At 35.0% G+C, this 13712-nt stretch overlaps 1 protein-coding gene across 2 annotated transcripts in view; it reads left to right on the top strand.

The window, feature by feature from the left end:
• The first annotated feature begins 758 nt into the window (after positions 1–758).
• The window catches only part of DPY19L3 (dpy-19 like C-mannosyltransferase 3), a 39346-nt gene continuing 26392 nt past the window's right edge, over positions 759–13712 (top strand). For both annotated transcript variants that reach the window (XM_085303782.1, XM_085303781.1), the window contains exons 1-5: positions 759–897; positions 2380–2513; positions 11360–11450; positions 12113–12234; positions 12436–12581. In XM_085303782.1, coding sequence (XP_085159908.1) covers positions 777–897; positions 2380–2513; positions 11360–11450; positions 12113–12234; positions 12436–12581 — 614 coding nt within the window. In that variant the 5' untranslated portion in view covers positions 759–776. The remainder of the gene's footprint in view (positions 898–2379; positions 2514–11359; positions 11451–12112; positions 12235–12435; positions 12582–13712) is intronic.

Genomic DNA, 13712 nt, shown 5'->3' with positions numbered 1-13712 from the left:
GCGCAGCGCCCCGGCACCCGCCGCCCTCTTGCGCGCTGGGGGTGGCGGCTTGTTCGTGCGTTCAGGAGCGGACGTTGCTGGCTTTCAGACATAGAAAGGCAAATTAAAAATTGGGTAGTTTCATGAACCGTGCTCGCAGGGCGGAGAGCAGCTGACTGGCTGGCTGCTCCCTTCTCCTTGTCTTTATTAACGTTTCCGAATTTCGCGATGATGTTACAGAAGGTCACGAATTACTTAATACTGTGTGTCTTCATATAGTTTGTTGTTGCACTCATTCTTTGACAGTATTTTTCGTCTTACGACCCTCCATTTTAGGATTTCATGAAAGCCAAGATTTAAAAACATATGGCTCTATTTTCAGTATCCAGCTGAAATACCCTAAAAAGACCAATTTTTCCTTTAAAGGATTTATGCTTCATATTTTCTAAAAACAAAAGCCTGATGTGTGTTTTGAGTTAAGGACCCAAAAGTGCAGGTGGTCAAAATCAGGAGTGTTCTGAAAACCCTGTCAAGGGTGTGTGAAATCAAGTGTGAACTTGARGTCCTCGTGGATTTAGTGTTTCCTCTGTTTTCATTTGAAGTCTAAGTTGTAAAAATAAATAATCTTGCATTTTAGTAAGTTTATACTTCAGCTAAGTTATGGTTTTAAAACTTRAAGTCTCTAACCACAATAAATACTATTCTGTTTTCAGAGATTTCATACAATATTAAATGAAAGTCTGAGCATATACGTTGCTTGTATGTGTCTATTTAGGAATTGGACTGAAAAATAATGAATGGAAATGACTGACATCATGACAACCATCAGACAAAGAAAGGGTGGAAGAGTTGCAGAACTGGCTGAAGAACAGCTTTCAGAGGAGAAGAATGTGAAGCCTGATGGAAAAATTCAATCTGGTGGGTAATGAAAAAGATTGCAACATTGAGGGTTTGGGGGGTATTTTGTTTTTTGTGTTTTTTTGCTGTTTTTTTTAACTAGCATTTAGCTTTTGGTGTCCATCCTAAATACGGATTAGAACAAGGTATGTACCAAATAAATAGTCATACCGTATTTTACCAAATACTATATATTACCAGATTTAACTGGGTGAGACAGAGGGCAAAGAATTAAACATAGATTGCTGCATGATAATCTCTATTCTAAAATCCTAGTTTAAATTAGTAAAATATTTTGTCAATTTAGTAATATGGACCTGTGTATAGGTTCCTAAAGGAGTCACAGATCAAATTATCTGTAACATACAGAACAGTTTGAAGGTTCCGATCAGTACTAGTTAAATATAAGCAGATTATGCATGAATCTGAACTTAACTGCAAACCTTTTTATTTTGACCTTATAAGACAGACTAGGTAAATTTTAAAGGAGAGGCATTAAGTGTCTTATTTTGATGATGTATTTAAGTAATAAATACTAACAACATTTTTGCTTGGAATTACAGCTTACGAATTRGCAAAGTTTGTTGGGTTTTATAGGATTTTTGTTTGTTTTTAAGAGATATTCACATATAAATTCTGATCCTCTCTATGTATGGGTTTTGGGTAGACAAATGGAAAGTTGCGCCTTTGTTTGCATCAGTATGTTTAGGCTAAATACACATTCGGAAAGTAATCTTAGTTCTTGTCCAGCCCTCAACTCCATTGAATCGCATGCTTGCCACCTATTATGTAGRTGTTATCTGTAGTATGAAATAGCCATTTTATTAATATAATTCCGCATCACTAAGATTAATACCATCTTATAGCAACATAAAAAATTAAAAGGGAAATGTAAATGTAGAATAAATTGATGCAGCTACTTAGAAAAACAGTCTTTTTTTCCACATGATTCTCTCTGTAATCTCATTCTGATGGCAAGAGGAGGTATCTGCGATTGAAAGCATGACATCATTACCAGAGGTTGCTTTGACCAGTGCTTGGCCTCTCTGTGGATATTTAGTAACACTGGAGGAAAAAAAGGCATATTAGGAAGTTTAAAGAAGAATTTGATGTCTTGCTTTGTGACATAACAGTCATTCTGTACAGCGTTCATTAAAATGATGCTCCAGAAGATATTCCAATGTCTTTGTAATTTAGATTTTTAATCAGATATAGTATTTGTCTAGATCATTGTAGGATCATGGTATTCTTTCTTAAATTAAAACTTCGATTTTCCAGTTGAGGCACACCTTATTTCACTTCATATGGAAGTACCCCGAGTTTGCCTATGTTAGAAAAATAAAAAACACGTCTCCATAAAAAACTCCTAAAACTAAGTGACACTACTTAAAGAATGTTAAAGTAAATTGTATTAGCACAGGCACAATATAATCTGGCTTGCAAAATCCATTTAAGTTGAATTATGCATTTCATGATTACAAAGTGAAATTTTTTTCTTCCAAGATCATACAGGTGGGAAGCTGTGGAACATACTTTCACTAACAGTTGGTGGGATTGTTGCCATCTGTCTTGGACTTCTTACTTCGGTTTATGTTGCTACACTGCATGAAAATGACCTCTGGTTTTCCAATATTAAGGTAACAGTTATTTTCATAGTTTCATCAGTGCTTTCATAGAACACTAATATGAGCGTTAGTTGAAATTACATTTATTTACCTATTTTTCTTGTAAGTTGTTCAAAAACTTAAAATATTCCTTTTTTTGAATTCTGTATGTAAAATCAAGAGCTGTGCTTTGCTCTCTGCTACTTTGTACATACTCAGTCATTTCCATAAATGACTTTTTCCCAACTGTGCTCTACACACATTGACATACAACTGTGCCATTATTCTCCTGCCTGAGAAATAGCTACTCAAATTCTGCCAACCATTGATCACTACGTAGAGTTTGAACAATCTACTRTATGTTGCTCTGTAATCATCTTGTATCCAAAGCAATCATAGAACAAGCAAAAAACCTTTATATGCAGAATCCTGACATACAGTTCTGCAATTGTGTTTATAATGTGATCTTCTAATRTAGCTTAGGCACAATCTCTCAGTATCCTGTACTATTTTTATATAACACTATCCTAAATTTGCAAACCTCAGAACATTTTTCAGACATTTACTGATGTAAAACCAACATCCACAATGTAGGAGAACTTTAATTCTCAGGATCCAGGACTGACTAGTTTTTTTTCTTCGAATCATTGCATGAGAGAATAATGCAATTGTACATACAGCTAAATTTAACCAGGGAAAAGAAACAGGTGAGTCATTTTCCTTTTGGAGAAGCGTAAATTCACTCTGTGATAGGTCTACGTTTATAACATTATGCTAAGGTTAAATATATTTAACTGGAATGCTTGTATTGCACTCCGCTTCTTTCCTATATTGTGTACTTTTCATACTGCAGAAACAGAATCACAGAGTAGTTGAGGTTGGAAGGGACCTTTGGAGATCACCTAGTCTATCCCCTCCCTGCTCAAGCAGGGTCAGCTCGAGCATGTTAGACAGGATCTCATCCAGGCAGGATTTGAATATCTCCAAAGAAGGAGACTCCACAACCTCTCTGGGCAGCCTGTTCCAGGGCTCTGTCACTCTCACAGTGAAGAAGTTTTTCCTCACATTCAGGTGGAACTTCCTGTGTTTCACTTTGTGCCTGTTGCCTCTTGTCCTGTCGCATGGCACTACTGAAAAGAGTTCGGCCYCATCCYCTTAAGGTTTTCATAAATGTGTGTGTGTGTGTGTGTATATGTGTATATATAAATTACAAATACCTTAAGATAKTTTTATACATTTGCATAGTAATAATAAAAATAGCTGGCACTTAGTGAAACAATGAATACTGTATTAAACATATATTGTTCTATACCCAGTCTCATCTTTCTTTGAATGTGTAGATAGAATGGATATATACTGAAGATGCCACTCAGATTTGCCTTATTCCTAAAGCCAGTATTGATTAATTCCACTGGTATTATATTTTTTGATATACGGTTGTATGTGGCCACAAGTCTGTGTCTGAACATAGCAGAATGTTTTATGTTCTCTTGTTTAACTGATATGCAGATTGAACCAAGAGAAATAGGTCTGTAGTTGAAATTAAGTTGCCCAAAACTGGATGAAATGCCCAATTTATTTGATAAGTATTTTGTTAATTGTCAGTGCACTCTAGTGCAATTAGATATCCAAACTGGGGGCAGGGGCACTTCATTCTAGTCTGTTTTCTGCTGTCTCTGTTGTTTTGTCCTAAGAAACTGGTATGATAACGAGTAATACTGGAACCTGTTGAGCAATTTCAGCCAATTTGATGGAAAGATAAGAGTCTCAGAAACAGTAAGTTTGTCTACCAGCAGAGTAAAGAAGAAAGAGATGAAGGTACTCTCAGCGAAAAAGGGTATAATGTGAGATCAGAGTTGTTTACTATGCCAGAAAATCCATGTGGCTGCAGTGTTAATTTTAAAACAATAATAACGGGAAAAATTTCAGTGAGAGTTAACATATTATTAGAAATAATAACCAGTTTTAAGGCAGAGCCAAAAGTGACCAAGCTTCATATATCCCCCTGCTTTCAGAACTGTATGTCTAGTGTATGTATCCTTTTTGGGTGTTTTGCAAGTACTCGCTCTCAAATAATTCTTGAGTGGTCATTCAAATGCAATTTGTATTTGCATTTGTGTAAGTTGATAAGAAGTGGTTGGTTACTTGTAAACGCTTACTTTACAAGCAAGGTTTGAAGGTACTTTTAAATGTTTGTTCTCAAATTATTTAATGCAGCTTAAGAACAGACAGATTGTATCCTCTACAGTTTATTTGCAAATAGAAGAATTTTGGGAATGATTCAGGTCTCTTATAAAATTTGCTGCAATTGTCTGCAAAATCAGAAGCTGACTGTGCTTTCACTTGGTTTACACAAAGCTTCCAAAAGTGTTAGTGTTGCTCAAAATACAGTCTAGAYTCCTTGTCTTGTCAGTATCCATATCATAGCATTTTATGGCCAGAAGTGAGACTAGCAAGAAAACGAGTCTAGACTGTATTTTGATGTTTTCTCTTAACTAAACAGAGAAATAATACATTAGAATATATGAGGATGAGAAAGTTTAAACAAAATACTGTTTTATGAGTGATACAGGAAGAGAAGACTACCTATGAAGAGCTTGTGAAATTTACTGGTAAGCTGAGATGGGAAGCCTCATCCTAACATTTGTAAAACAGTATGAACACAGAATATGGACAGCTATGTGCCTAAATGCATCAGTTGGCTAGTATCTGTAGATGTATGTACATGTTTTTCATCGTTTCTAAATTGTGTAGTCTAATTGTGATACATACCATATCCTAACAAAAGACAACAACAGAATATACTGTGAAACAATTTTAGAACCTTATGAGTCATCTTGAAAATAAATGGAAATTTTCTGGGTTTTTTTTTTCTCTGAACATTTTATAGTTTGGCCAATACATATATTTCTGCATATTTTAACAGAATTATCTCAAATTTGTGAAGTAATAAGTTTTATATCCTGGCATACCCCAACACTAATTCCCAGAAGGAAACCGTAATCTAATCTTTGACACACAGTTATTGTGCCTTAGTTAATGAAATGTAGAGGTTATTTTGTTTTATTTTTACTAAACATGACATATAGAGGAAGCAAAATCAACACTAATACACACTCAGTGTTTCATTATCTCCCATACCCGCGAAACAGTAATGAATCACCATTGTTATGAAATAGGTGAGAGTAAATTCTAAATTTGTCATATCTCCATACATTTTAGATTACTAACTTCAGCTACTCTGAATTGGCTGTAAATAGTGCAAGCTTGAGGAGTTCATATTACTGAACTCTGATATAATAATTGTATAGTGATATCTTGTCTCTCTGAACACTTTTTTCCTTCCATCCAATGAGCTACAATTAGTCAGAGGGTAAAAATTCATACATAAAGGTCTACTGATAAATTATCTTCAATGCAGTGAAGGTTCCTATTAAAAGAGAAAGCTCTATTCATATATAGTACAGATATTAAGGGAGCACAAATTGTCAAAACAGTAAAATAGGATGGAAGGTGTAGGATAAAGTCAATTTGAGCTGTATTGAGTCTCAGTTTCTTTAGCAATCTTAGTTGTTCTTGTTTGAAAAGCCTTCAGGGCCTGTATCCTTCCTTACTCTGTGTAAGTTGATAAGAAGTGGTTGGTTACTTGTAAACACTTAYTTTACAAGCAAGGTTTGAAGGTACTTTTAAATGTTTGTTCTCAAATTATTTAATGCAGCTTAAGAACAGACAGATTGTATCCTCTACAGTTTATTTGCAAATAGAAGAATTTTGGGAATGATTCAAATCTCTTATAAAATTTACTCGTCACTCGTCAGCTGATGATGTTTCTCTGCACTACCAACACAAGGTGCAAATAGAATTGTTCCAAAGAAAATTTAAAGATGCCAGTGTTTTTTATCATTTTCTAGAACACTCAGTCCCAGGGCAGTCCAAGTCCAGTTAAGCTTTCTTATTCTAGGCTAATAACGTAATGTAATTGCTTTTCTGCAGCTGCTGCTTTGCCACTAGAGATGTTTCTTGATTCTTTYAGCACGGTTCTGTGACTAGTTGGTCAGAATTCCCTGTAATGGTTATCATTCAGAGGTATGAAGATGGCTTAAACAGCCAGTCATCCTGTGATAAGAACTTCAAATTAGGATAGAAAAAAAAAATCACGTAATACATGATGATTAGTTCTTTGCGGTAATTTTCCTTTAGCTTTGTCTCTCAYATTGTAGGCTACAAGGGGGTAAATTGGACACAACCTGTTAGAAGTTTTTAAAACATGGATATTTAGAAAGCTTTTGCATCCAAAAGCTGCTTCTGAAGCTTTTCTTCTGAAAGATGTACTGTTTCTTAGGAGATGCTTATATTTCATTGTAACTGTATGCTCTGTCTTYCCACTGTTTACATGTTTTCTATTCACGCTTTAAGGGGCTGTCATTGGAATCAGGGTGCTGAAGAAGAGCATTCATTTATACCATTAGAATAAAGGCTTTCCAGGGTTTTCATACTATGATGAATTAGAGTTGATGGGAGACTTGTTTTGCTAGTTTTCTCTTTAAATTAAGGTTCTGCTCTCTTTGTACAGCAGTAGATGGAAATCTGCATTGTTTACCTGACACTTGAGGTGCTTCTTGCATCTTCGTTGAAGTAGATGAAGGTKTCTGAATATATGATTTAGGTTAAAAGGTCAAATTTTTGTTCTGAGATAAGACTCCATTGATAGATGGTCATTACAATTGTTAAGTTACAACATTTTKAAGCTTGCCAATTCTATTTAACTCTAAAAATCAAAAATAAAGAGAGTTCATCGTACGAATGTATGAATCTTACTTTAAGGTAATTGAAGTCACAATTTATGAATATAGTTGTAGTGATGGCTTTTCTGTAATTTCATTACAGTTAATGGAAAGCTAGTTCAGTGTCAGGTTCCTCCAGCAATGGTTTACACAATTRGAAGAAATTTATGCTGTGRTGGTCATACAAAATAGTATTTTCTRCACTACTTTCAAGAAGGTGGTGATTTCAGTAGCTTTGGTGTGTGTGAATCTTGTTCTTACTCACTAGTAAATATGCCCAGTATTATAAATTTGCYATAGTCATTGGAGAAAGACAGTAATATYGTTTCCTCTTCACAAAAATAGAAAAAGCAGATCTCTGAGGAGTGCTCTGTGCTATGAAGGAGGTGGTGCAGGTGCATGATTGGTGTTCTCTTTTGATTCCAAAGAAAAAGAATCAAAAATTGGCTCCTGTAAGAACTGCGAAAGAAATCAGAATGCAGAATACCATGTCACGTAATGAAAAGTTGCTTTTGCAAAAATTTCCAGTGGAAGTCATAGGAGGTTACAATCACGTATTTTGGTCAAACAACAATTTTGAAGAAGGAAAAAAGTTTTAATCACTTCTCATATGAATCAAAACAATAAAGATTTCTATTTATGGTGGTGCAAGCCAAAGGGGGTTTCTTGCACAAGATTCTTCTCTCAGTTTCCTAAACACTTTCTGGTAGTATACATATAAAATGACTAGTTTTTGTTTTCAACTTTTTTCAGTAATTTTCAGCAGCAGCTTACTGAATGTTCAAGTGTAGTGTTATTTGGGAACAAGTTACACTATGAAAAGAACAAGGTTGTGAGGCAAGGAATTGCATCACCCTTTCTGTCAGCTGTTGTATTGCTTGTTCAAATACAAGCTTTGAAGAAGCCTTGAATAGGATTGGACAAAGGCCACRCAGCAAATTAATAGTGTAACACAAACAGATAAGCATCAGAGCTTTCATTTGTTCTTTGTCCTTCCTGAGCAAGTGTTTATACTACTGTTAAAGAGTTTTTCCTGGAGTTGCTACTTGTAAGAAATTAGGAATAAAGATACAAAATTGTAAATCTTTTACACATGCAGGATAAGAATCCTGGAATTTCTTTTCTGAGGTGTTTTTTATTTTCTGCCTATGTTTTGAATACAAAAGATGAAAAAGAAGTGGGGAAACCAGTAGCCAGCTAATTAAAACGCCACAAAAGTAAATATGTAGGCCATAAACAGAAGAAGGGCAGCCCAATGCTGTGGTGGTGTCTTTCCAAAGAAGTGCCCATTARGTGGTTGTTGGGTACTTTTACTCTAGATCAAAAGTCTGATGAACCTTTGTGAAGGAACCATGTCATTCTAACAGATGGCCATGAGGTTAACCAGCCAASAGACCATGTATGTGGATTCAGTACCTTTGCTGAAGGCATGGTTTGCAGCCTGGAACACTGATAGCAGCTTGCTGTATTGTGTTTCCTTTTCTATGTTATTTGAAAATCTTTCTGATCTGAATTAAATTGAACAACTGAAAAATATTCTCAGTAATACAAGTTGTCTTTAGCTTTTTAAAAAGGAAGAAATTTTACTGAGAATAGTCAATGTAAGGAGAGCTTTGCTTACACTCTCTATTTGTAGAATTCCTCAACTTGGGCTTTGTCTGCTTCCACAGTATTTTGAATGACTTGGTTAAGGAKTTTGAGGAAACCTGAGTTCTAAAATTTTGCTTTGCCTTTGAGAGGAAGAAGGAATGTCAACTGTAACTAGACTCCTTTGTATTTTGTTTTGAATACTTAATATTACTAGAATACAATTGCATAAATTGAAATAAGATACAACTCTATGTATCCCAGAGGATATATTGTTGTCTTTTTTTTTTCCCCTTGGACCACTGGTAGCTTCTCTGTTAAATATTCACAAATTGTATATACAGTAAGATAAATGTGTGCTCTTATAATGCTTACCCATAACTCTACATGTTTTTATTGACATGAAGCACTAGGAAAAGTATAAATTGCTATGGAACTGGAGAAGTATTGTGAGTGAATAAAGCAGATGTTATCTTAGCATGAAACAGATGTAAGACTCACTAGTGTTTGTCTCATAAAGTATAGCATTTGGTTGAATACAGCTGGTGCCAGGATTACAAATTAATCATGTTTGAATGCATTTTTGCTAATTAGATCCCCCTCTGAGACTACTCTCTCCCCCTTAATAAATTCCAAATGTTAACACTTCTTCTGTTTGATAGCAGCCACTTTCTGGTATTATTAGAAAACTTTTCAGTAGTGATGAATTTGAAACTAGAGCTTGTTCAAAATCTAGTATTCTCATTTTGCTAAGTATGTGGCTTTTAGTATTTAGTGCCAATGTCATTTTCTTCTGCTGGTATTACAATGTTTTGTAGACTGTAAAGCAGCTGTAGAGTTTAATTGTAGACTTACTTTTAATCAAATGCATCCTTATCTGTTGATTTTTCTCAGACCAGAGCTTATATTGGTTTAGTTTGTCAAGAGTTGACTTCAATAAAACATGTCTTCAGATAAGATTCTGTACTGGACAGTAGAGAAAGGAGGGGCAGGGTTTTTTGTCTAGCTTTATGTTAGTTCTGAAATAGTATTGATTCTGTTCCAACATAAGAGATAAGATAATCAATGGGACTGCATAAAAAAGATGAAAGACTCAGGAGTTTAGGCAGGGTTGCTTTACCCAGAATGACATTCATAAAAATCTGGGAAAACAGTACCATTCTATTATTTCAGTAATGTTCTTTCGTAAAGGAAGATGAATTAACAAGATTATCTTTAGAAATCTCGCTTAGATTTCTTAATGTATGACTTGTTTACCCCACAAATGGGAATCTTGCTAGGTTTTCCAATAGAGATTAATCCTTTTCTAATTTTCTGCTTAACAAAGATGTTTGCTGGGGTGTTTTTTTATAAACTGGAATCTAAGAAAAATCCCTAATAATCAAATAACTTTGGATAAGATGCTGTATTACTTCTTTTCAAATTGACTGTTTATGTAGTCTTTGTTTGTGTAAATGTGATCATTCAAGGCTCTGAATTTCTTAAATTTCATTAAGTGTTCATACCTAATGAGCTACTAAAAGGAAGTGAATTCTAAGGCAGAGATCCTGTACTGAAAGTAGTTTTCTCTAGGACATCAAGAGCTTTCATGTTTCAGAAGGCCTCGCCTGCTGTAACATCAGCCAAAGAGAAAGGCAAAGTCTGAAATGTAATTAACCCAAATTATTTAAACATTTCTGGATTCAGATTAATAATATCTCTTCTTATGCCTAAAACGAAGAAAAGAATCAGTTTTCCTTTAACCTATCATTTAACTATAGGAGTGATGAACAACTGGCATCCTGCAAGAAACATCGTTTAACAAGTGGGCAGCTGCACATCCTGCCAGCTGAAATCTCAGAATGGTGTTGTGATGTAGTCCCAAGTATAGCATAGGGGATTAATCAAGCCTTAAGGTGGTAAACCTGTGGAACACTTCTGGGTGTCTACATCTGGAAGAAATAGTTAAATGCATATACCAAACAGGAGTAGTTTTAAAATCCAGCTGTTGGCCACTGCACCTGCCTGAACATCTTATATGACAAAAAGAATCCAATATATTTCAGAATTACGCATCAGAATCACGAAAGTCAGATATGTTCCTGCAGTTAACAGAGGTATTAATACATCAGCCATTTGCCTCTCATCCTAACTGTCACAGCAGTTTCTACCTTAATTTAGAAGAGTTGCATAGAATACGTGAACCCAAGGACTCAAGACAATGTAGAGGTGAATTTCCCCAATGTAGCCAGAATTTCTGAGTTTATAGTTTTTATTTATACTGAAATTTGAAATAAACTTCCTATTCAGGAAGTTGTCACCACAGTAATTATTATTTGGATGAATATCACATCAGATTCATCCAATCAAAATGGTGTAAGATGGCTTATGTAGGCAAATTTAACACAGTTCGGACTAAAGCTGGCTAATTACTGTATCTGTCAAATTGACTTAATGGGGAAAAAAAGTAGACTTATGTGATAGTGAAATGCAAACATGAAGTGAATTTATTGTTTAACTTACTTACAGGAAGTAGAAAGAGAAATTTCATTCAGAACAGAATGTGGACTCTATTATTCCTACTACAAGCAGATGGTTCAGGCTGCATCCATCCAGCAAGGTATTGTAATCTGTAAAGTAAGTTTTACTTTGTGATGTCAGATGACTGTTTCTAATATTTTTCCAAATACAGTTGAAGACAAGGAATGCCATAAGTATGAAAGATGGTGCTACAGTTGCATTAGAGACAGATCAATTTTGTTCATATTGCAAAGAGTCACAAAGTTACGGGCACAGCAGTTTCACAGTGATACGTTGGTTTYTGTGCCACACTGTCACCCAGAGATTGTGCAGTTACTTGGAGGGACAACTTCCATATCTGTTAGGTTTCAGCCTTATTGGTTTATTCAGCAGATTAAATTTTTGTACATTCTTTTCCATACTCTGATTTTTATTTTTCTCTCAGCATATATTTGAATTATAAACTGTTTGTGGAAAAGGGYGATTTTTGCTCTGTGCTTGTTCAGTCAGTGACACAGCAAGCTGCTTTCAAGCAAGTCATGTTTCTGGTGGTTTCGTGTTTTCTAGGTGCCTAAGTAAGCTCCGTAGTAATTTTGTTTCTACTATGCACTTGTCAGTATTAACCTCACTAGTGTTATTACAACATTACCAAAGTTTGTGATGAAAGATTCTAAAGTACTTTTGAAAAGTTTTTCGCTGTTCAAATGAAGGTGGAGGGGGAAAAATGACAATCTCCTATTTCAATTTCTCTTTATCATTAAGGTTTACATGGTTTAGTATATGACAATAAAACTGAATCTGTGAGGACAATTAACATACTTGAAAGAATGAATGTTTACCAGGAGGTGTTTCTCAGCATTCTGTATAGGATTCTTCCAATTCAGGTAGGCATTTATTTATGGCTTCAGACTGTAAGTTCATTATGAAGATTCCCCAGTTAATCATAGCTCCCCTTTTCAGTTATATTCTGAATAGAAATATTCCTGATACCCTTTTAATTTGTAAAGGCAAAACCTAATTCATATTAAATACACATCCCCCGGCCAAGTGTTTTATGTCAACATGAGTATCCTTCTGTTTTACAGCAATACTTAGAACCTGTTTATTTTTATATCTACACTTTATTTGGACTTCAGGCAGTTTATGTCATTGCTCTGTATGTAACAAGCTGGCTTCTTAGTGGAACATGGCTTTCAGGGTTGTTGGCAGCTTTCTGGTATATAACAAACAGGTAAGTCAGATTTAACGTTCTTATCTTTATAAAATTTTACTTTATGTCAAAAGTAAGGCATTGAACCTTAAAATACATGATTAATTTGAGGGGAAAAAATGAACCTACCAGGTCTTTCTGCAGATTAACCAGAAAGCAGTACGATGTTGATAYAACAAAGTTAGATAATAAAATTAGAAATGAGCTGAAATTGCAGATTTGAATTTTAAAGTTTCAAATGTTTGAGTACAAAGTTTTGGTCAAATCAGTATCTAAAAATAGACATCTTATGGACATGTCTAGATCCTCAGATGATGTATCCCATCTTTTCCAGCCTAGGATCCCTTAGATGTTACAGACATCCTCTTACATGCCCTTCATGCCTCTCCTCACCACCCCACACCTAACTTCCAGGGATTGTTTCAACAACCTATGATCATCAGAAGTTCAGCTTCTCCATTCCATTATTCCTGTAGACATCTCCTGCATTAAGAGTCAGAAAAAAGATGGCAGTTGAACTACTCTGCTGCTTCATCACTTGAAGATTTCTCAGTTCAGAGAGAAACACTAAGGAACTGGCTTTAGGCCAGCACAAAGCAGCTGGAATGAGGCTAAGACTGGTAACACAGGCTGTTATTTGTAACTTAATCAAGGAAATGAAAGTACAGTGTCAGTTCTATCAAAACTATTTGATATGTTAATCAGCAACTCTAAAGAAGTTAATCTGCAAGCATGTCAATTACAGCATGATTATAGGTATATAGTGGTAAAGCTAGTGTTCTTTCTTGTAACAGGAAAGTAATTTAAAAATATATGCAGAGTGCAGTAGTCGCATCTTCATTTCATGAGGTCATCTTTTCCACTCATAAAAGATTTGGAACAGATTTGTTTTGTCCAGCTTTCTAATAATTTATGGACAATGGAAGCTTGTTAAATTTTCCCCAAATAGAATAAATACGTAGAACTGATTTGGATAAAGCCTTTCTGTCCAAATGAAGTATATCTGAAGCTATGGAGTAACTCCATTTTAGAAATCTTTTTTCTTCCTGTRGTTAAGCATGTCTCAGCTGTTTTGCTTGTTTTCATTTTTAGCAAATATTTTCTCTACAAAAGACAAAACAGATATTTTTCCTTGCTTTTAATTGAGATTTC

This window comes from Rhea americana, unplaced genomic scaffold (assembly GCF_003343005.1).
Source record: "Rhea americana isolate MKP2758 unplaced genomic scaffold, rheAme1 scaffold_20, whole genome shotgun sequence".
NCBI lineage: Eukaryota > Metazoa > Chordata > Aves > Rheiformes > Rheidae > Rhea > Rhea americana.
Note: the sequence above shows the minus strand (reverse complement) of the source record. Positions and strands in the feature narration are given on the sequence as shown.